At 35.6% G+C, this 23233-nt stretch overlaps 2 protein-coding genes across 3 annotated transcripts; one reads left to right on the top strand and one right to left on the bottom strand.

Annotated features, from left to right (window-relative positions):
* Positions 1 to 2137: 2137 nt before the first annotated feature.
* LOC145616550 (cysteine-tryptophan domain-containing zinc finger protein 3-like) lies at positions 2138 to 15225 on the top strand. 2 transcript variants are annotated; one of them, XM_081671296.1, is made up of 14 exons: positions 2138 to 2788; positions 5618 to 5690; positions 5777 to 5907; positions 6065 to 6433; positions 6520 to 7799; positions 7981 to 8294; positions 8384 to 10092; positions 10197 to 10354; positions 10854 to 11014; positions 11414 to 11574; positions 13309 to 13998; positions 14095 to 14156; positions 14281 to 14378; positions 14911 to 15225. In XM_081671296.1, exons 1-11 carry the CDS (start codon positions 2624 to 2626, stop codon positions 13504 to 13506), a joined length of 4719 nt encoding a protein of 1572 aa, XP_081527422.1. In that variant the 5' UTR covers positions 2138 to 2623; the 3' UTR covers positions 13507 to 13998; positions 14095 to 14156; positions 14281 to 14378; positions 14911 to 15225. The 2 variants fall into 2 exon arrangements, with proteins under 2 accessions (XP_081527422.1, XP_081527423.1); XM_081671297.1 differs by having other exon boundaries at positions 14078 to 14156.
* A 3688-nt stretch (positions 15226 to 18913) lies between these two features.
* Positions 18914 to 20922, bottom strand: LOC145616846 (uncharacterized). Its single transcript, XM_081671568.1, has 3 exons — positions 20582 to 20922; positions 19181 to 20489; positions 18914 to 19099 (listed from the first exon to the last, which is right to left on the bottom strand). The coding sequence occupies exons 1-3, from the start codon at positions 20920 to 20922 to the stop codon at positions 18914 to 18916; spliced, it is 1836 nt and encodes a 611-aa protein (XP_081527694.1).
* Between the last annotated feature and the right edge of the window lie 2311 nt (positions 20923 to 23233).

Raw genomic sequence — 23233 nt, 5'->3', positions numbered from 1 at the left:
CCAAAACCACTTCATCTCACCATTTTCGAACTCTAACCCAGAAATTGTAGAGCCTGTATGTTCGAAGCTCCATCACTAAACACCACAACCCCTCCCCTACCGCTGCCCATAGGCCACCACCCCTCCCTTGCTACGAGCCACCACCACCCCTCACCAAAAATTGCATCCCTAGCGAACTCCATCGACCAGTCGCTGCTTCTAGGGTTTAAATCGTCGATCGTCATCGTTATCGTCGTCATCCACCATTGCCGTCATCATCATTGTGGTCTTTATTGTCATTGTCTTCTTCGGACGCACAAGCACTTGGGTGCGGGTGGACGCACCCAATAGTTTGCGTTTGTTAAATATAACTCTACTTACACTCCGAATTCTAAGTGCTACCTCTTGTTGTGTAGGAGTAATCTTATCATTATGCTAGATGAGTATAAGCTTTTGTTATTTTCTGAATATGAATAGAGCTAGGAGTGTATAAGCTTTTGTTATTTTCTAAATAGGAACAAAATGACCATTAATGGGAAGATAATTTGATATTATGAGTGCATGGAGAGTATTATCTTTGAAAATCTTTTCTTATTACTGTATCATGACTACGATGATTAATTGCCAATAAAATATGAATAATATTTTGAACTCTTTCAATTTCAATTGGTAAATCTTCTATTATTTCTGTATGCATCATGAGACTATTATTTAGTATTTCTAATTTGCAATATGATTTTTAACTTAAAGATCTTTTTCCAAAACATGTAGAATAACCACTAACAATACGTACACATAATTTATATTTATTGTAACCTTTGATGCATATACTAATTGGTATGTAGATATTATTAGCATTAATGCTACTTATTTCATTAAAAGTTGGGTTAAACCAATGTCAACTAAATCTATGAGGTCACACTTTACAATGTTAGGTCAAACAAGGAAACCAGGTCTAAAAGTTAATGACCGGCCATATGAGATAATAAGATTACATTATTAAGGACTTTGGAAAGATAACATGACTTTCATCATCTTTCGAAAAGAAAAACAACTACAACCGATTAGAAGTTCTCCATAGAAGAGAAGATTAATCTCTCCCGTCCAACTAATATTGGTGGAGGTTCGATCTACATTTGTAGACAATTCATAGAAGATCGTGGGGCTCCAATCTTCGCAAGAAGCTAGAAGAAAGCTTGGAAATTCACATGTCAAAGGTTAATTCTAAACTATTATGTGTACTTTCATATAATAGGAGATATATATAATTATACATATGCAATAGCTAGGGTTTCATGAAAAACCTAATCCATACACCTAGAATATTCTAGAAAATACATGGGTATAATGGACACCAAAAATATTTCATAATAATTTACAATTTTTAAATCCAGAAGCTAGATTGATTATGCTATGATTAAACCCAAATTGGATCAATAAAAGCAATTCAAAATCTGAACTGAACATATTTAGACCAGCATTATATAATCTACAACACTATTAAAACTCATGGGACAACATGCTAATGACATGTGCACCCATACGCCACATATGCACTACATGTCATTCTACGTATCGTTCCTTTTCTCTCACCATATTGATGAATTGTACTAATGTATAGTCTCTTTAACCAAAAGCTCTTTATTGGTTTAACTTTAATGCTATATAATAATAAGTGTTTAATTTAATTGAAAAACTTTTCATATTAACCTCTTAATATATTTTCATTTAGTAATGAATATTGTTTAACATCAACTCTTCTAAATTAATTTAATCAAACTTATGAAATTATGATATTCGGGACATCGCCCGGGTCAATAACTAGTTACCTATGAAAAACTAATTGTTTAATGTTTTTTTTTAAATCATAATAAACAGGGTGTCTCTTAAGTTAAATCTTTAAATCCTCTTCCGAACATATTAAAAGTAAAATTGAATTATTCCAGAATTTTTGATAAATTGATTTTGGACCGAATTGAACCGAACCAGAGACCAAACCGATTAAACCCTCTACATGCTAGAAGCCAAAATTGGAAGCAAATTATGATGAAAACATATAATTATGGGAACCATAAATTTAATTTTCTCCTCTTTCTCTAGTTGGATCGGCCCACTTCTGACAAAATAAGAAGATAGGAGAAGTAGTATAATATTTTTTTTTTTTTACCTTCAAAATTTTTAGAAAGTGGGGCAATAAAATTAAAACATAAATAAGAAAAAGGAAAAATAAAATTAAAAACGCGGCTGCTTTACACCAAAACAACCGTAGTTCATCTCTGCTAATCAAATTCCAGCTCCCACAGATCGTCAATTTTACGATCCACAACTAAAAAGGGGTTTTTATTACTCCTCAAATTTCGATCAATTACAATTTAATTACCCTAAAAAAAACCCAGAAAGATTTATTCTTTTTCTTCCCAATTTAATTCATTTAATTTATTGTTTTTTTTTTGTCTTTCAATTAGGTGTTTTTTCTGGGTTTCAGCTATTGATCTTGATCTAATTAGGTGAAATAACTAATGGGGTTTTCTAGATTTCGATATTCTTCAATGGGTCGAATAGAATTTGTGATTTTATTTTCTGGGAAATTGTGAAATTAGCTTGGTGAGTATTTTTGTCAATCGAAACGTTTCGCGTTTCTGAGATGATTTCTTTGGGAAGGAAGGGATTAGAGCAGAGATTTAGCAGTAATAATAACAATAAGAGAGAGATGGAGGTTGAGACTGAGCTTGAAGAAGGAGAAGCTTGCTCTTACCAAGAGGATGATGATGATACAACCATTGACCCTGATGTTGCCCTTTCCTACTTAGTAAGCTTCTTAGTTTAATTGTTATTGGGTTTTGTTTTTGATTTTATTGATTAATTTTGTGCAAATTTTGTAATTCAATTATGTGGTGTTCTTATAATTTAAGCTGTTTTTAGATCAGGAGTCTTTAGTAGCATTGAAATTTTGCTTAATAGAATCTATTTGTTTTATAATTGTATAATTCTTTAGGCATTGTTATTGTATTAGTCAGCTATGTGATACTTAGATATTCGAGGTCGAGGTAGGAGCATTTTTTATGGGGTTTTGTTGGTGGGTGAATGGTGTTGAATTTGGTATGTCATGTGGTTAATGAATTAACCATTGTGGTTTTGAGAATTGAGATGCTAGTTTCGATTGGATATTAGTGAATGTGAGTGTTTCTTCGTGAATGTAAAATTTGAAACCAACTTTGTGTGATGAGGATAATTGGTTTTGACTAAGTCTGAGATGTTATATGATTAAAGTTTGGGATTTTACCTCAGTGCTTGACTGTTGAGGATATTTCTTGTTTGATAATTGGGATACTATCCTAAGTTAATCAAATATTAAAACTTGGAGCTTCTCAAAGACTATAGCTGATTAATAATAGGTGTGGACCACACAGAAGAAATGTTGATCTTCTTTGATTGTGTGATGCTTTGTAATGAAGTGCCAGTAGCACATATATGTCTTGGAGGTTGGAAGGAACTATACAACAGTTGTTCTAGGTTATCCGACTACATTTGAGATTTTATGGACTATGGTGGTTGATTAAATGGATCCAAACTTGCTGAAACTTTGTGAAATGCCATCGAATGATAGACCTTGAATAATTACTTGGCCTTTTTCATGCTGGGGGAGGTGGGGAAGAGGGGGTAGGGGGGGGGGGGGGCAGAGGTTGAGGTTCACTCAACTTGTTGATTATTTTCATGCTAAGTTTCGTAACGGAAGTTACTCTAAACTCTAAAAAAATCTAGATCTGCTTGCCTGCACATTTTATGACCAGCTACTCTTGAGCAGCAAAAGGAAGCGCTAGCTCTACTCATTAACTGTATGGACTCATTTATTTGTTATTAACTACCTTTCAATATCTGACATCTTATCTTGATCAAAGTGTCCGTTGATGGTACTTTCAAATTAATACAATTACAAAATATTGTATAGTGTGCTGTTGCTTTGTCAAAAAGTAGTCTTTTATCATGGAGGAACTGCCTCAGTTTAACGGTAGGATATATATGAGAATCCCACCCCCATTTGGAAGGATATTATTAGCATATAAGGGTATATCTTGAATGAATAGTAGACTGTCTTAGAGAAGGACTATGAGGAGAGATAACAAGAAATATTTGGTATATCAATATTTTACCCTTATATGGTAATACCATATTTGCCAATCAATGTAATTTTCTAATTGAATAGCAGGGAAGTGCACATTATTTCTTCATTTCCTGATATCTTAATTGAGGAGGAATTTACTTATTAACTAACCAGCGTCCAACATATAAGATTCTTATTACAAGTCATAGAAGAATGTACTATTTTGCTTTTCTAAGTATTTAATTACTATTGACTAAGTGAACTATAATTGATTTTAGATAACTTGTTTGTTGATGCTGTATACATACAGCTTATCTGAGTGAACTACAATAAATGACTGAACTCCTTATCTAGGTCTATTGATTGCTTTAGAAGTCAACCTTGCTGAACCTCAAAATGAGTTGTGATTAAAGAAAGAGGGTCCAGGAGCTACAAACTTGCTGAAAGCATATTGTCTATTAAGCTAGTATATTGCAGAACAATATGGCATAGTTGAGCATGATTGACAAGATTAGTATTCCTAACATTATCTCGTTGCTGGATAAAGAGTGTGAGAGTTTGTAGATTTATGATCACCACATTTTGTTCTGATAGAGTAGAACAGATGAAAGACTTGCTTTTAATTCTTTTTTATATCCGGCTAAGATGGCACGTAAGGTCAGGAATTATATATATATATATATATATATATATTTTTTTTTTTACAGATGCAGAGACTTTTCTTTGTTAATTCTTAATTAAACTTTCTAGTGACATTGGTCAGTTTCACTATCAGGTGGTTAAAAGTAAGTATTAGAAAATAGTTGATAGTAGTACTATGTTTTCACCTTTCATGGTGGTATGGCATATAATGATGGACCAAGGTTATTTCTATTATGAATTTATTCCAGTGATGGAGAATTTTTTTTTTTTATATTTAAGTGCATATTAAATTTTTTGTTATGGCCCATGATACCAATTCATGACAAATATAAGCTTGTGACTTAGGATAGAATGATTGATGGCTACCAACTATTTTAGATACTATTTTGAAATCAAAAAAATCCATCCTAATTGATTTTCCACCTCTTGAGTTCGGTGGCTAACAAGATTGCGAGTCACAAGTTTAATAGGGGACAAATGATCTAGGATGATTTAGTACCCATTGTTTCTTTTCCTCCATACTCCCTTTTTCCTTTTTTTTTTTTTTTTTTTTTTTTTTTTTTTTTTTCACGATTAAGATTTGCTTTTTAAAAATAGAAATCTGATAACGCCACACGCCCACAGAGAGATGAAGATAAATCTGTAGGGATCTGAAATTTTTTTGTCCTAACTTTGTCAATAACTATATCAGTAATGAATTACGGGTGTAGATGTTTTCAAGGTGAAATATTTTGGCAGTGTTACTGTTACATCTTGTTTATAGAGTAATGACCAAACTGTTGATACAAGTCATTTGTGTACCCCTTCTTGTTATCAATTTTGACTCGGTTTGTCACTTTGTTTTGGTGCTTTACACTATATTACTGGTGACAATATTTTAATTGTCTTTTCAAGGATGATAAACTTCAAGATGTACTGGGGCACTTTAAGAAAGATTTTGAAGGGGTGGTTTCGGCCGAGAGTTTGGGTGAGTCAATTATTACTAACCATCTACTTTTTTCTATGATTTGAAAGATTTGACGCATTCATTATCCTTGCCTCATGATATATCAGGAGCAAAATATGGAATATATGGTTCGTTCTTGCCAACTTATCGCCGATCACCTGTTGGATCTCAATCTAAAAGTCCACCAAGAGTTCAAAATAGTATTACTCCCCAGTCTCCAAATACATTACAAACGGAGGTACTCTTACTATATTATTTTATGACGTATATCTTGTTAAATTAATTGGTGGAAACATTATTCATTTGCATAGAAGGCATTGTCTTTACTTTTGATTTGTTTATAAATTTTAAAAATGGCTTTTTGGATATTTCTTATTTGTCAAACTTGTTTTTAGGTTGGTCATCATAAATCTCTTGCTCCTGCCAATGTCTCGTATTCAATAAAACAAGGATCTGCTTCATCTGTTCCTTACAAGCCATTACCACCCCAAAATGACCTGAGTAGAAAAAATGGGAGGAAAAATTCCATTAAGTCATTGGATTTGTGTGCAACTAAATCTGAAGTTCGTGATCAGAAAACGCTGAAAGTTCGAATTAAAGTGGGTTCAGATAATTTGTCAGTGAAGAAAAATACTGAAATCTATACTGGTCTTGGCCTTGATGGTTCTCCAACTTCATCACTTGATGATAGCCCCATGGAGAATGAAGGGCTGTCTTGTAGACTTTCATTTGATGGTTTCGAGTCTCCAACTCAAATTATTCATGTGAGTTCATGGTTTTGTTTACATTTTCTTATGAAAATTACTTTTTCTCTCTTATTCTTATTGATCTCTATTATATTTCTGGGCAGATGATGACATCCTCCCTGCTATTAGGAGGTTGCTTTTTGTCTCCTCTTCCAGATGACCTGATGTGTTTGAGTGAAAGGCCAAAACACATGCAAGACATTCTTACTGAAACTTCCTCCAAGGCCGAACTGAAAAATTCTGTCACAGGGTTCCCAACTTTTCCAATCAAAGATAAGACAACAAGTTCTGTTGAGAACAGCATGAAGTTGGATAGAAAAGAGTTATCTTTACAAGATAAGGGAGATGGGAAGGACAGCAATATAGGTTTTGGTTCCCAATTGAAGGAAACAGACATTGATGCTGTTTCTTGTGATGAGCTTGTTTCTAAAGCTTTGAAACTTCCCCTTCTATCTAATGCTCACAGTGATGTGAGAGGCTCTCCAACATCTTCTTTGAAAGAAACAGTTGTCAGGGATACATCAGAGAGGGAACCTTTAGAACCAGTTCTTGTTCATGTCAGCTTAAGTGAGAAATCAACTGGGAAGGTATCCTATGCTGCAAATAACTTAAATAGCAAAGCTGCTGAAGTCCGAAACAATATGGTGACCGATCCAGAAAAAGTTGGTAATGACAAAATTAAAACAGTTGACAGTACTACTAATTTCAGTACTGGTGCTTCCAATTTAAAAAAGGCTTCAAAGAATGGACTGAAAGATCCTGTAAATCTAGGGACCAACAAATTTACTTCCGGTGATGATGCTATGGCTATATCTTCTGTGAACGGACAGTTCTCATCTGGGGATGAAAAAAGACAAAAGAAAAGTCAAGCTCGTGGATTTGCTACTGGAAAAATAGCCATGGAAATTAATGAAGATAGTGCTCCGGTGCTGAAAGACATGACGTATACTGATGCTGAGAAAACTGCTTGTAGAACTGAAGTGCAAAAGGATTCCAAGATAGGCATGGGTCAATATGTTGACTTCTTTGGAGAGATGAATGAGGAAGAAGGTGATGTAATGGACTCCCCAGATGTCCCTCCTGGAGAGATGTTGAAGACCTCTGAGGTGGTTGACAAGAACAGCTTAGTTTATGAGAACAATTCTAAGGAGAGGACAAGTTCCTTGGATACGCGCAAGGGGACAACCGAGAAACTAAAAGGGCACTCTACCAATGCTCCAGTGCCAGAAAATGGCCGCCCTATATTTGAAACAGCTCCTACTAGCAATGAAGCAAATGTTGATTGGGTTGGCTGTGACAAATGCCAGAAATGGCGAGTCTTCCCACCTGGCTGTAAACCTGACAACCTTCCTGATAAGTGGGACTGCAGTATGATGACCTGGCTGTAAGCTCTTTTTAGATTAAATCTTTCCTTGCTTTTCATCCAATTCACACTGCTTTTAAACATTTTTTTGGCTTGTGATGGCTGATGGGCTATCATGCAGGAAAGAGTTTCTGGTGTTAATTTTTCTTACCCATTTCAAAAATTATGCTGAGTTCTTATACAATTTTGATTTTATCTCTAGGCCTGATATGAACCGTTGCAGCGCTAGTGAGGAGGAAACCAACAATTTCCATGTCCCTCCTCCTGGAATGACTTCAGCTGATATTATGAACTCTGGGAGAATAACCAGTAAAGTAAGAAAGCCATCAAAGTCATCTTTACAAAATTCTCCAAAAAAGCCTCCAAGCTCTATAAAGAAGCAACTGTCAGCAAAAGAGCCATACCACATGAACGGACCAGATCCTGAGCAACAAGCTAAGTCTGGTGACATATATCCAGATACTGGTCAACATAAGAAAATAGAGAAGCACAGAATGGATTGTTACTCTGATGGAGGTATTAAATGTCAAGTATCCTTGTCTAATTGTTCTGATCTAAGCACTCTTATTTGTTATAGAGAATTGATTTTCTTGTTGTTCCCACAGGTCATGCTCAGAACCCAAATATAAAAAGCAAAAGGGAATCCAATCAAGATTTTTCTAGAACTTCTAAGAAAAGTAAAACACGTAGCATGCAAAGTGGGGATAATGATCGGGTAGCTGCTCATGATCAAGGTTTTGAAACTATGGGTGTTAGCTCAGGCTATGGGCTGGGAGCTGGTATATCTGGAAAGGATCAGGTATCTGACTCAGAATTCTTTGCTTCTCAGAACTCTAAGGATGACATCGATAGCATCCGTCCAGATTATATTGGGAAATCAAAATTCCAACTTGAGGACCTCCCAGTTGTTGGTGCCGTGCATGTCAGCAAGTCTGGTAGTGGAAATAAGAAGAGAAAAAGTGATAATTTCAAGGATCCTCCAAATTCTACTCCATCTTCTGGCAAATTGAGGGATGATAATGAAAAATCTAGCAGGAAGAGGCATAGGATATCCAAGTCAGAGGGAAAAGATTTCAGTGCAAGTAAAAGAAATGGTAAAGCAGACAAGAAGGCTAAAAATGTTTCGCAACACAGATTGGTTAGTAATGAGTCTGTGCTAAAGGATTCATTAGGTGCAAATCCTGTTGTGGCAGCTACATCAAGCTCTTCAAAAATTTCTGGATCTCTTAAAGTCAAATCAAAGTTCCAGGAAATAAAAGGTTCACCTGTTGAATCAGTTTCTTCTTCTCCCTTGAGAATCCCAAATCCAGATAATTTCATATCTGGGTGCAAAGTAACAGTAGGGAATGATGACGTCCAAGAGGCCATCAAACTGGCAACAAACTGTCCTACAAGGTGCTCTGCTGTTGATTATGATGGCAACACTGATCAATCTGGAGCTATACTGAATGATAAAATTGCAACAGGCACACTTCATGGCTCTTCAAATTTGATTGGCGTGCAAGACAAAAGTATAGGAGATTCACAGCTGACTAATGGTAACAACCGCATTGAAAACTTGAACCTAGATAATGGGCTTCCCTCAGAGACACAAGCTTCACATAGATGTGTGAATGAAACAGCAGCTAGAGGTGAACTCCGTCTTGATGCCAATATTTCTAACTCCGGGAAATCTTGTAAGGATTCTCCTTCACTCTCCAATGATAAGAATCAAACTTTGAAATCTAATTCTGGGAAGAGCAAAGTTAAGATGTCCAACTCATATGAGAACTCACTGAATCATACAATAGCTCATGAAGAGAGAGAACGGGACAGGAAAGTAAAAGTTGATGAGAAATGTGGGTCAAAAGCTGATAAGAATATGAATTGTACAATATTAAACAATAAAGAACCCTCTTTTCCAAAGTCTGAAGGAAAGCCAGAATATGATGAGAGAAGATTTTCAAAGAAGGTTGATGTGGATAAATCTGAGGACTTGGTACCAATATCTGCAAAAGAGAAGTCCAGGCATATACTGCGTTCTGATGGTGAGAAAAAGGAGGCGTTAGATAATCTGCAACCTAAACAAGGTATCAAGGCCAGTACTTCAGCCAGTGATGCTCGCCCTGATGCTCTTCCTAGGGAGCCCAGACTGAATAAAAAAGCTGATAGTCAGAATGGAACTCATATTTTGTCAAAGCAAACAATATCTAATGGCCACAGGATCAAGAATCAGGATGCTCCAAGTCCTCTTAGAAGGGATTCTTCTAGTCAAGCTGCAAGCAGTGCTATTAAAGAAGCCACAAACCTCAAACACTTGGCTGATCGACTGAAGGTGATAATAGTCTTTATTCTCTCCTCTGAAAAGAAATCAGAAAATGAAAGAAATACTAAAGTATCCTTTCTTTCTTATTTGGTGTTATTTGCTGACTGTTGCAGAGCTCGAGTCCAACAGAAAGTATAGCAATGTACTTTGAAGCAGCACTGAAGTTTCTTCATGGAGCCTCCCTTCTAGAATCTGGAAAAACTGAGAACATTAAACATGCAGATATTGCTCAATCTAAGCAAATATATAGTAGTACCGCAAAGCTTTGCCAGTAAGTAAACAAGACAAGCACATATTCACTATTAATAATTTAATATTGTCGTATCATATAATGATTGGATGCACAGCACTGAAATTGCTAAGACTAATTATTTCCAGCATTCTAATACTGGGTGGCATATAGTTTCAACTAAAAAGGCAGATACTTTGAGGAATTAGTTGTGCTTCATGAATCCTTTGATATCTCTCTGTGGCTATCTGTTGTCTGCAATTTCAGAGAACGTGAAGTTGCATGTGCGCGCACACATACACAACACATTATATCAACTTTGCTGTTTTTTTTTTTTTTTTTTTTCCTCTAGTAATATACACATGTTGATTTATTATCACACACACACACATGCTGCTTATAATTATTGACCTGAGTGACTGCAGTGATTGTTTCCATATTTTATTTCAACTTTGCTATAACCTCTAGTAATATGTAGTCATATACATCTTGATTTATTATGTTCGCTAACTAAAGTTTCTCCTCCCCAAATGGAATATAGGTTTTGTGCCCATGAATTTGAGAAGATGAAAGACATGGCTACTGCTGCACTGGCATACAAATGTGTGGAAGTGGCATATATGAGGGTAATTTATTCTTCACATAATTCTGCAAGCAGAGATAGGCATGAGTTGCAGGCTGCTCTGCAGATGGTTCCTCCAGGTAATGGAATATGCTTATACTTATGACCTTGTTTTCCTTTTTCTTTTGTGCTATTCTTTTTATCCGCTTTCGATATTCTGGGACTTTCAATTAGTTATTTATTTTCATCTTCATATCAAAATACATAGCAGACCAATTTTATGTTTTTATGCTTCACTGCAACCAGCGGTGTTTCTGCCAATAGACCCTATTTTGACATGTGTTTGGGGTTGAGGGAAGTAGGGCTGGTGGTCAAACCCCTTACATCAACCTGAATTATATTGTTGCTTCTTTCTAGTAGCTGTTTATCATTGATCATTTTCATAAATACTGACCCCTGTCCAATTTTTGACCTTGATCAGCTGCTGCTACTGATGTTTAGCAAAGTAGAAGCCACTAATTTTGAATTTGTATGTGTAGGAGAGTCACCTTCTTCATCTGCATCTGATATTGACAACTTAAACAACAATGCTAATGGGGACAAGGCTGCTCAGGCCAGAAGTGGTGGTTCACCTCAACTTGCAGCAAACCTCGTCATTGCAGCCAAGAACCGTCCAAACTTTTCTAGGCTTCTTAGTTTTGTAAGTTCCCCTGTTGCTTGACTGAAATAATGGTGTATCTACTTATGCTACTGAAACCTGATGTTACTTGCCTTGAGACTGAGAAATAATTATTCTGTTTATATCAGCCTGAATAACTAATGTTTGGAAAAATAATTCTAAATATTCCAATTATATTCTTTTATCTTTTGTGAATCCCAACTTTGAATAAATTTAGATTTATCCTAACCTAAGAGGGGGAGGGGAGAGGGTGGGGGCGTAGGTTTCCCAAACGACTCCTCTCTAACGGATTATGAACTATTGCAGTATTTCTAGTTCCAAACCAATGACATTTAGGCTAAGTTTAGTTTGCCTTGTTTTTGCTTATCTAAATTTATTATTTCTGATGTGATGTGATGTGATTTGATCTAATTGTTTAATTTGACTAAACTTTGACCTTATATGTACATTAATTCATGAGGAAAAATATAGTAAACGAGGTCTTATTAGATTTGTATAAATGTATATTTTCTAAATATGTTATTTTCATAATCGCTTTCATTACGGCATTTAAAAAAAAAATTAGCGACAAAACTTTGCACATAAAACAATATAGTGTGATCTTAACTTTTAATTTCTGATCTCTAAACAGTCATATTTCGTAAAATGTGGGCTTAATTTAGTTTGAAGAGTTGAGAAAGTATGGGTGGTGGTGGAGATGAGGTGGTGATTTACACTTTTTGAGTTGATGGGGAATAGAAGGAGAGTGAATGTGTATGAAAGAGGTAGTGGGGAGGGGCCAGACTAAGGGTATGAAGGAAGAGAGAAAACACGCAATGACTTTTTTGGACAATAAACATTGCAAATTAACCTTGGATCATGCTAATGGTTATCCCCTTGAAAGTTGAACTTATATTGCGTCAACTCAAAGTTGAGATTATATTTAACATGCGGCTCAAAGTCAGATATGCTTATTTCTCTTTGTATGTTACGTGAATCTTAAAGCATGTTGGACTGTTGAGTCTTGACGTTGCATAGTTATGTTTCAATTTATTATTCTCTTTGAACAAAGATGACTATGTCATTTCAAAATAGCATCAACTGCTACAACCTCACTGGTGAATGGAGAAGCTCCTACAACCAAACCGTCAAGTAACCATATTCTTTAGCTGACTCTTGTCTCTTGCTAGCTAGTTATACGGCAAACGTCCCCTAAGTCAAAGCGAGGATCCAAAACCTTGCATTCACAAACTTTCTTGTAGGTCCATAATTATGCAATTATACCTCTAGATGTATTTATCTCTATAAATTTCTATCACCACACCACTCATTAGTCATACTGACAATCATTATCACTTACCAATGGGGACTTTGTATAATTTTACTAGGAAGTGGCATACTGAAAGTCCATAATTATGCAATTGTACCTCTAGAAGTATATTATTTATATAAATTTTCATCACCACACCACTCATTAGTCATAACCAACAATTGTTTTCACTTACCAATGGCTTAGCTGATCCCACTAGCTTGTGAAATTCATTTTTTATCAGCTAAAGTTTCCCTTGCCCTCAGACCTTATTTAATTACTGAAACCAAGATTAGAGGTTTGACTGAAATCAACGTCTATAATGAGCTCAATCAGTAACAAGCTATTCCATAAAATATTCCTATATACCCCTACAGTGCTGTGGCTTAGAGAAGCTACTTTATCTTCATGTAAATTCTCTAAAGTTAAGATTGATGTTATGCCCTGATAAGGTTTATCTTTTGCAGGCTCAGGATGTAAATTCTGCTATGGAAGCTTCAAGAAAATCACGCATTGCTTTTGCAGCTGCTAATGTTAGCACGGGTCAGGCAGATTTAAAAGAGGGAGGTATCACTTCCATTAAGAGAGCTCTGGATTTCAACTTCTATGATGTTGACGGGCTACTGCGTTTGGTACGGCTTGCTAAGGAAACAATCAGTCGTTAAGCAGTTATTTTTGGCAGCTCTGCTGTCCAGAGGAAGTTTGTCTTTTGTGGAACTGTCTTGTGGAGGTAAAAAGTGGATGGGTTTCATCCTTTGCTTGCATGTGGTTATATGGACCAGAAATCATTTCATGTCTTCAGCTGGTTCCTCACATGGACAAGAGACTCATTGCAAGCTGTTGACTATAGTATCAAGGCTATCAATTATCTTATGTTTCCTGGGGTAGCAGTCAATGTGAATTCTTTTTGCCGCTAATTTTTATTGAAAGGGATGGCAATTATCATACTTGGATTTCCATCCTGTTATGACAAGAGAATTCCTACCCCATTCATGTTATTTTTAATTCATGTATGATTGTGTACATAAAAGAGAGTAGAACATGAGAAATGTAGCTCATATGGAGTGACAGTCACTGGAGCTTGCTGGGAACCCTGAAACCACATCACTCTTGTTTCTAGCTAATCCCAGAAGATTGAAAAAAAACTGCAATTTGAGGTAACTACTTTTTCCAATGCTTATCATGATGGCTTTGCGAAGATTGTAATTTGATTGTTTCTTCATATAATGATGTTAGTGTTTTCTTTATGGCAGTGCTGACATTTTCTACATGAGAGGATATAAGTGGCATGAAGCACCGAATACATGTATATAAGGTGAATAGATGAAGTCCGTATAACATTTGTAGTATCACATCTCATTAATGTTGATATGAGTTTCTACTTGAAGGCATGTCTTTATAAAGCTAGTGTACTCATTTTTTTCTGTACTGACAAACAGGCAGCAAATCTTCCGTATATTTTTAGGAAGAAACACTGCAGAGTTTGCACAGCACACTCCTAAACTGGGATCACTTATGATGGGATCGGCTCTAACAGGTAAATTTAAATTGCCTGCTAGATCTCCAGCTCTTTGATTAATAGATTGTCCTGTAATTCTGATCAATCTAAATTCCCAAATAACTGGAAGCCTTTTGTTAATTTATATGAAAAAATTAGTTAGTTCTAAATCTGTATTTTGTATATTTTCATTGCTGATTGCATAAGCATTTATTTTAGTTTTAGAGTATTGATCTACCTTATTGATGTCACATATAAACATAATTGCGTGTTGAAATGGTGGTGCTTGGACTTAAAGAGACTTGAACTGAATTGGTGCAACATCATATTATCGTTGTTTCTAGACGAATTGTCATCTTTAAACCTATCCTCTCATGAATTTGTTAGTTTTGATTCCTTTAATCTTCCCGCTATGTTATTTTGCTGAATCTTTTCAGACGAGTAACATTGATTATTGGCATCATTGTTTGTAATATCTTCTGTTTGATTCGAATTTTTTCATCCACAACACTGTTCCTTTCGACTTTTGTTTTATGAACTAGATTGATGAGATTTTTATTTTGATTTTCAGGTGTATGCTGCAGGTTTTTGTTAACTTTGAAAACTGTAAATACAAGAAACATGAATACCCCTTTACCTATTTTAAGGTTATTTCCCCCTCTAAATTCGTTTTTTTTTTCCAGAAACAATGTACAAGTGTTTTTTTTTTTTTTTTTTTTTTTTGACGAAAACAATAAGTAACCTTTTGTCTTACTACAATCTATGTATTCTGTTCATCTCTTAAATACACCCCAAACAGTATGTATATCATTACCATATGATACACTAGTACAATCCTAATCTTAGGCCCCGTTCTCTTACGTTGAAATTCAATTCAGCTTAGCTCAACTCCTAATTTCCTTCTCTTATAAAATATTCATTTCAGTTCAGCTCAGCTCAGCTCAGTTCAGTCAATGAGAACAGGCCCTTAAAGGGCATTGCTCGGTTACCTCATGTTGTTTTGTGAAAGGTTCCGACTTGATAAAGTCTTCTTCTTACCTTTAAAACAACGTGACAGTATCTTTAATAGCACCTAAAATTGGCCCCTTAATGAATATTCAGTTTCATCAAAAAGATTTTAAAAAAAAAAAAAAAAAGAAGAAGGGGGGTGGGGGTGGGTTATGTTCAGAAGAATGTCTATCATCTGAAATTAAAATCAATGTCTGTACTTTTTTTTCGAGAGAACATTTTGTACAATTATTTTACATATGTATAACTAAGGTCCCGTTCTCTTCACCTTAATTTTGCTGAACTGAAATTATTTTTACTGAACAGAAATTATTTTTTGCTGAACTTAAATTATTTTTACTAAACTTAAATTAATTTTACTGAACTGAAATTATTTTTGCTGAACTGAAATTATTTCTATTAATTTTCTATTATAATTCTTATTTAAGAAAACTGAATTTTACTGAACTGAACTTATTTTTACTCAACTGAAATTATTTTTACTGAATTGAACTTATTTTTACTTAATATTATTTTTTTAAGGTGAAGAGATTAGGGCCTAATATTACAAATAAAAATCGTTCAACAACAAAGATTTAAAATGAGCTAAACTAGCTCTTACAAGCACCAAAATACAATAACGTGCCCTGGTTTTTCAACTTCGGAATAACTAGAGAAAGAGCCCAAGTTTCTAACATCAATAAACAATTTTCATTTATAGTTCTACGATAGATAAGTTGCCTTAATTTTTGTGCGTGCTCCATTTAAAATAATATATGCACTTTTGCCAGCTTTGTTTCGCAAAATGCGATTAATGTTCATTTCCTCCTCCTGTTCACCTTCTTCTTACTCCTACCTACCTTCATCTTTTCATCCTCCTTCCTCCCATTCAACTTCATCATCTGATTCTTACCCACTACAACTTCGATTTTGCCACCACCAACAGCGTACCAACACCGCCATTTCCGACGGATGTGCCATTGAATAAGTTAAACAAAAATCCGAAAACCAAATGGAGAAATAAAGGACATGGTTAACCCCAAAGGATAGGTGAGCTTCCCCACCTCCATTGATTTCATTGGTTCTTGTTATTGCTTCGTTTTCCATTAAAATCGAAGGTTGAAGGATGAGAAAGAAACTAAGGTGAAAAGAGTTGATGGAGGAGAGAAAGTAAATGATGTAGAGTATAATGCCATTAAGTGAAATGTCAATTACATACACCCTAAAATTGTTTGTGTTATCTAAATTATAAACTTAAATCTTCTCTTTTCTTGAAACTTGCTCCTTTTGTCTTGGATTGTACTTCCTACATGTACAACTTTGTTGTTGCCTTGTTGGCAAATGTGATGATAGAGTGCCTCAACTTTGGCTGACTTCCTATGAATTTAAGTTAAGAGTCATTTCAAAGCTAAAAAGATAGTTAATCATCCGAAGTCCTTTCGATTAATGAGATTGAAAGGGAGCACACTTCCAAAGGAGAAAAATCAAGTGTCTTAACACGTAAAACCAAAACAAAATAATTCACCTTCAAAATATTAGACATGTTTCACTCAAGGTTAGAAGGTAATCATGGATCTAAATTATGATCTCCCACCCACTATGAGACTCAAAATTCCTTGGAGAACAAGTCTATGCCTAGGATCTCCCTTCCTCCGTAAAGTCGAAGGCTTACTAGAAACCAAGCTTGATCACGCCTGGAAACTAGCGAGCTCTCCAAGGGTTTATGGGGTAATTCCGAATTTCTACTATTAATTTACACCAAATATATTAATAGTAGAAATTCGGAAAGAGGACAAAAACATCGAATATTAAACAAGTAAAACGCAGATAATGGAATTTAAGCTCTCAATTTCAAAACAGAATTGAGGGACCTATGCATATATTTACAAAACTACCACTGACAAATATCTTTCGTTCATCAATAAGAAAAGCGGGGCTCTATTGAATTTATGTGTTTTGGCTTAGATTGAGAGGAAGGTAAAGAGAGGTGATAGCTTTATTTTAAAAGTACAAAATTTCTTTTTTTTTCTTTTTTTTTTTTTTCTTTTTTTTTTTTTTTTTTTTTGACAACGGAAGTACAAAATTTTCAATGTAGTAAAATAAATAAATAAATGATTCATTTTGTCATCATGTTAGCAAAAGTAATCCTAATGAACAATTTTCACAACTTATGTACATTTATATTTCTTGTTTTTATTTTGTTATTAAATTATTAAAACTAATACTCTTGTGTCCTTTTATTTTTGCCCCATTTGACTTTTCACGGTATTTAAGACACATGTTAAAATGTTTATATCTCCATTTTTATACGTGTAAAAATTATTGAAAAAGATTTATATTAATTAAATATATAATTAGACGAACCAAACAAGATCCCATATGACTATCTTTCCTTTTGTAGAATAATGGGAATTTACGGTCAAAGCTTTTAAAATTTGACTTACATTTTAGTAATGGGGCAAAATAATAGGGATGGAGGGAGTATAATGAACAAAGAAATCACTCATGGAGTCATGGATATACTTAGCTTTAGGTGAATTCTAGAGTAAAGCACAAATACGGTCCCTAAACTTTCGTATTTGTGCACTCTTGGTCCCTCAACTTTCGTATGTGCATTTTTGGTCCCTCAACCACCATACTTGGTGTTTCAGATCAAAAGTTTAGGGACCTTGCTTAGTCAGCAAAAAGATTAGGGACCATGAGTCAGCAAATTTAAGCAATCAGCAGCCAAAAACTTCAGGGACGATGACTAATCAAAAAGGTTAGGGACTGCCACCATTAATGCAACAACAATACACATCAAATGTTTAAGAAAGTTTGCAGTGTCAAAAAACTAGCCGTTAAAAATTCAAAACATCATTATAAATAACACAACAGCTCCAAAAAATTGATGTTCATCTTCAAAAAAATCTGGCTTCTCAAAGAAATTGCTTCCATTGCATCAAGAACTCCAGTCAAGGTACCTACAAAAAAAAAAAAGAATTAAGTTTGCAATTAGTGTTCATTGGTGAAATAATTTATTTTTATTTTTTTTATTTGTTTTTTGTAGGATGTCTTCTTATAGTAGAGGTTCTAGTGGTAATGGAAGGAGGTGTCATTGTGGCTTACCTCTGACAAGAGCAAGGTCCTGGACTAAAGATAATCCAGGCAGGAGATTTGTAGCATGCTCAGACTACGATGCTGAGACCAACAAAAGAGGCTGCAAGTATTTTAAGTGGGTTGATGATGAAGAGCAGACAGAGTGGCAGAGGCAGGTCATCTTAGGGCTACTTGAAGACAAAAGGATGTTGTGTAATGAAGTGCAAGAGCTGAAGCAGAGGGTTACTGAAGCAAACACAGTTGCAAGAAAGTTGAACTCAGATTGTTGTTATGCTGAAAATGAAAAAAAAAGGGTTTCTATATGTTTTAAGTGTGAATTGTGGGTTATTTTCGCACTTGCTACAATTGTACTTGCTTGGTTTGTTATTAGGAAGCAGGCTATCTAAATGTAATTGTTTTACTAGTGACTGTTATTATTATGAAATTATAAATAAAAAGAAATGAGGTTACCTCAGTTGCTCTTGTTTCTATTCTGAACTTGCTTTGTCCTAGCTAAGTTTCTGCAGTGACCGTGTTGTTATTGTCTGTGATGATTGAGATGGGGCTTCTGGTTGTGTTTGTGACATAGGGTATTCCTGAGAGAAGGAATATATGGTCTGCTCCCCAGCATAATCAGAGTAAAATGCAGCTCCTCTTCTAAAAGTTGTTGGATTTGGCTGATTAGTTGGCTGAAACTAGTGACAGGAAAAGTAGTTAATTAAAGTAATATATAATGCATAAATAGAAATCAACTTAAGATAATAACAAAAACTTACAGTTACTTGTCTTTGATAACCATTAGGATAGGTGTATACACCCACACCTCTGTTGTGCATTGGGACTGTAGGAGTAGCTGCAGTAGGTTCAGTTGTGTGGGCAGAAGTTGTGTTAGTTCCATTGGAGCTATCCCTTGCTGCATTTCTACATGTTGCTTTGTTGTGGCCCGGAACCCCACACAAGCTACATGTTATTTTGCCCCCTTTCTTCCTTAGCTTCCCAGACTCAGTAACTTCACCAGCAGAGGCCCTTCTCTTTGTCTTAGGTCTGTTGTGCACCTTTTTCAGCTCTGGAGCAGTCACAATGTTCTCTGAAGTAGGCCATTCTTGTGGACCATTTAGAGGCTCAAGTAGGTGATTATAAGCCTTGGCATATGTGTGTTTTTTGAAAAAATCATTCACATATTGCTCTGGTTGGTCCACTTTGTTCCAAATGGCCACCACAACATGTTTGCATGGTATCCCACTAACTTGCCATGCATTACAGGAGCATGTTCTCTCTGACAGATTAACAACATACTTAGTTTGAGTTGCCCCATCCCTTACTCCATAGCAAAAACCTCCATCCCAGAATGCATTCCAACCCCTAGCCCATATCTTATGCTTCTCTAGTTGTTGTTGGATTCTTGGACATAAACTGAGATCCCTTTCCTTGATCATGTCCCTTTTCTTGTGTAATCTGTCCATTAAGCTCTCCCTAATGTCTTCTAATATGCTAATGATAGGCTTATGTCTCCATTTTAGAATATATGCATTAAAAACTTCACTCATATTATTGTCTACACTGTCACAACAAGACATAGGTGTGTAGAAAGCCCTACACCATTTCTTATAATTTCTTTTCAACAAATCCTCAACAGCATCATTTGAAAGGTCCCTCATTACTTGTAATTTAGCCAGAAAATCATTCTCAGTTGTGGACTTTGCAATTATCCAAAATTGCTTCCTAAACTCCAAGCTACCACCAAACACACCCCTAAAGTTGCAATACACATGTCTTGCACATACCCTGCTCTCAGCCTGTGGAAAAACCTCTGCAATTGCAGCAACCAAGCCCTTTTGTTGATCTAACATAAATGTAAACCCTGCCCCTTCTTCTGTTCCCAAATCAGCAACAAGTAATTGTAAAAACCAACTCCAAGTTTCAGTGCTTTCAACACCTACTACAGCCCATGCTAAGGGGAACATTTGGTTGTTCCCATCCCTACCTACTGCAACCAATAATTGCCCCCCATAAGGACCCTTCAAAAAGCACCCATCAAGTGTATAAAAGGCCTGCATCCACCTAAAAACCCTTTCCTCAAAGCCTCTAAACAAATGTATATCCTGTCAAAAACAGTCCCATTTAACTTGAGCTTGACTGTATTCCCCCTATTGCTTCTTAAAATCTCAGCTGCATACCTAGGTAGCAATCCATATTGCTCCTTGTACTCCCCCACAATAAGAGATTGTCCTCTTCTCCTAGCCCTATGAGCCAAGTACCTACTGATTCTAATGCCCCAATCTAACCATATAGTCTCCATGAGATCATGTAACCTCATGTAAGGGTTGACTTTGAACTGTGTGTTATACTGCTTTGCAATCCAAGAGGCTGACATTTTCTTTACCTTAGAGGATCTGCCACAAGTATGTTCCCCAACATAAGATTTGACACAAAACTTTGTTTTATTTTTATCCCAAGCGGCCCAAATTCTCCATGGACACCCTTTGTCCTTGTGCTCACAAACTGCCCCTACCCTCATCTTATCATTCTTATGAAAAGGTATGTTTCTGCCCTGTTGTATTGAATGATTTCTGATGGCCTGTTTAAAGCTGGATGGGTTATCAAATGTCTGCCAGGATAAAAGACTTGAGATTGGGGTTTTTCACTCTCCATGATCCTAACACTTGACTTAACATATTTGTTGGAAGGTGGAGCAACTAAAAAACAACAGTCACTATCATCATCATCTTCATCAGGGCTATCTAGCTCATCAAAACCTTCAAAGTCACTCCCAATTTCTCCCAAACCCTTAAATGCAGCTAGCTTTCTCAACATCTCCAACTCATCCTCATGAGAAACCACATTTTTTTTGTCATTGGCTATCTCACACCTTGCTTGCACACACTCCTCATCATCCACATCAGTCCCTTCAGTGTCATAATCTATATCAGCTTGGTCATGCCTAGGAATATTATCCTGTCCATGCAAATTCACTCCTTCACTTGACCTCTCAGCATGGTCATCATCTGCCCCAATGTCTGTTGTTAACAAACTCATAAAACTACCCCTTCTCCCTAAATTCTGAAATAAAGGAGTGATAGGTTCCAGATGCTCTGTATAGATGTGAATGAGCTTGTATTGTAAAAGTAAACTCAAGAAAGGGTCACAAATATTTCTGTCAAAACCTAGGTACCTAATCCCAGTGTTAAAATCTTTCCTAGGATCTAAGAAATGGACCTTAACAATACCATCATATCCCAAACCATCTATTAACTTCTTGACATAGTCAGCATCCACAGTTTCAGGTATATCCTCAAACACATTTATTTTTCCCCTAAGTAAAATGATTCACAGCCAATTTGCCACTGACCACCATGATGTATAATCAAGCAAGATTTTAATTCCATAATCTGACAAAAGAATGGACAGCTTTAAGCATTTGCAATTCAACTCAGTACATAACTTACTTTAGTACACATGAACAACAATGTCATCAATTAAATCAAACATACAGTTAAAGCTAAATGCAAAAAAGATTAAGGTTTAAGTAAACATAATAAAAGCATTCATTTCCATTAATATAATCATCATAATTGTCATTACAAAATACCCTACATTAGGCTTCATTGAATTACATACAACTCCATCATCCTAGATCACTAAATGAAGCCTAACCTGATTAAGTTAGATCATACATTGTCATAGCAGTGACATTCCCAAAAAAAAAACCATCATGAATGTTCAACCTACATACATACATTAAGCTATGACAATTTCAAAAGATTACCTAAACCATCTATTAACAGCACATAAACCAGCTGATACCATAAGCAAAAAACTACCCACCCTACCACCCCACCTACAACCTTCTAATCCTCCTTGAATAGAAGTGGAAAGACATCGAAGTACACTGTCATGTCCTTCTCAATCCACGCAAAGAAGTCCCTCCCAAAGTTGTAGAGAATGTCATTCAGAACCCAATCCCTCAACTCATTCCTATGGTGAATGCGGTATGGGAGGTAGGGTGCAATGTGCCTTAGGGTCCACCATAGTCGCCACTTCCAGCATACCCTTTCCACACTGATCTGGTCCACCCAATGGAGTTTGGGGAACACATGCATCACAAGAACATCCTGGGTTGCCATCAGTGGGTGAGCATCTTCCAAAGCCTCCATACCTAGGTTATTAGGTGAATACGTCTATTAGATTGGCCGTTTTATGTGATCACATTCAAAAACAGAGCATACAAAACCCTAATCGTTAATGTAAAACCCTAACTCTACAAAAATCAAACAAAACAACAACTAATTTCATCTGATTGCAGAGAATAACAAAGTGAAGCATAATTTAAGTAGATCAACACAAAAAAATTCAAAATTTTTAACATTTTCATCAAACCCTCACTCGCTTACGAACATAAAAACAGGGCATATTTCATATAACCATAAACAAAAATTGAAATAGGGGATGAACTAACCTTTAGCTGATGTCAAAGACTCGATTTTTGCTTTCTTCTGCGACGAGGATTCACCAAATTCCCACCCAGACATACCAATGGAGCTCGTATTTTTTCACTTTTGTTTGAGATGAAGATGAATGACCCTTCACCTCTTCTAGAATATATAAAGAAGGTTTTATCCCGCCAAAGGATGATTTTGCATAAGGAATAGAAATCGAAACGCTGAGTTTTGATTAAAAGAAAATCAATTGGGCCACGTGGCTTGTTTAAGTCCCTTAACTTTTCTTAATCATGACTACTGCCAACTCACAATAAAATAATATTATTCACAAAAATATCTTGGGAAAAAAAAAAGAAAAAAAATAAATGTTGACTCATGGTCCCTAATCTT

Source organism: Chenopodium album, chromosome 26, assembly GCF_948465745.1.
Source record: "Chenopodium album chromosome 26, dcCheAlbu1.1, whole genome shotgun sequence".
NCBI lineage: Eukaryota > Viridiplantae > Streptophyta > Magnoliopsida > Caryophyllales > Amaranthaceae > Chenopodium > Chenopodium album.
This window is presented reverse-complemented; position numbering and strand designations above follow the sequence as displayed.

What these genes read in the sequence shown, in the direction of transcription:
- LOC145616846 (XM_081671568.1), bottom strand. Translation starts at nt 20,922, where the DNA reads ATGAGGGTAGGGGCAGTTTGTGAGCACAAGGACAAAGGGTGTCCATGG. An exon ending in CAATATGGATTGCTACCTAG is followed by an intron (nt 20,490 to 20,581) that starts GTATGCAGCTGA and finishes ACATTTGTTTAG; the next exon opens with AGGCTTTGAGGAAAGGGTTT. An exon ending in GTTATCAAAGACAAGTAACT is followed by an intron (nt 19,100 to 19,180) that starts GTAAGTTTTTGT and finishes TCCTGTCACTAG; the next exon opens with TTTCAGCCAACTAATCAGCC.
- LOC145616550 (XM_081671296.1), top strand. Translation starts at nt 2,624, where the DNA reads ATGATTTCTTTGGGAAGGAAGGGATTAGAGCAGAGATTTAGCAGTAAT. An exon ending in CTCCAACTCAAATTATTCAT is followed by an intron (nt 6,434 to 6,519) that starts GTGAGTTCATGG and finishes ATTTCTGGGCAG; the next exon opens with ATGATGACATCCTCCCTGCT. An exon ending in GGATTGTTACTCTGATGGAG is followed by an intron (nt 8,295 to 8,383) that starts GTATTAAATGTC and finishes TTGTTCCCACAG; the next exon opens with GTCATGCTCAGAACCCAAAT.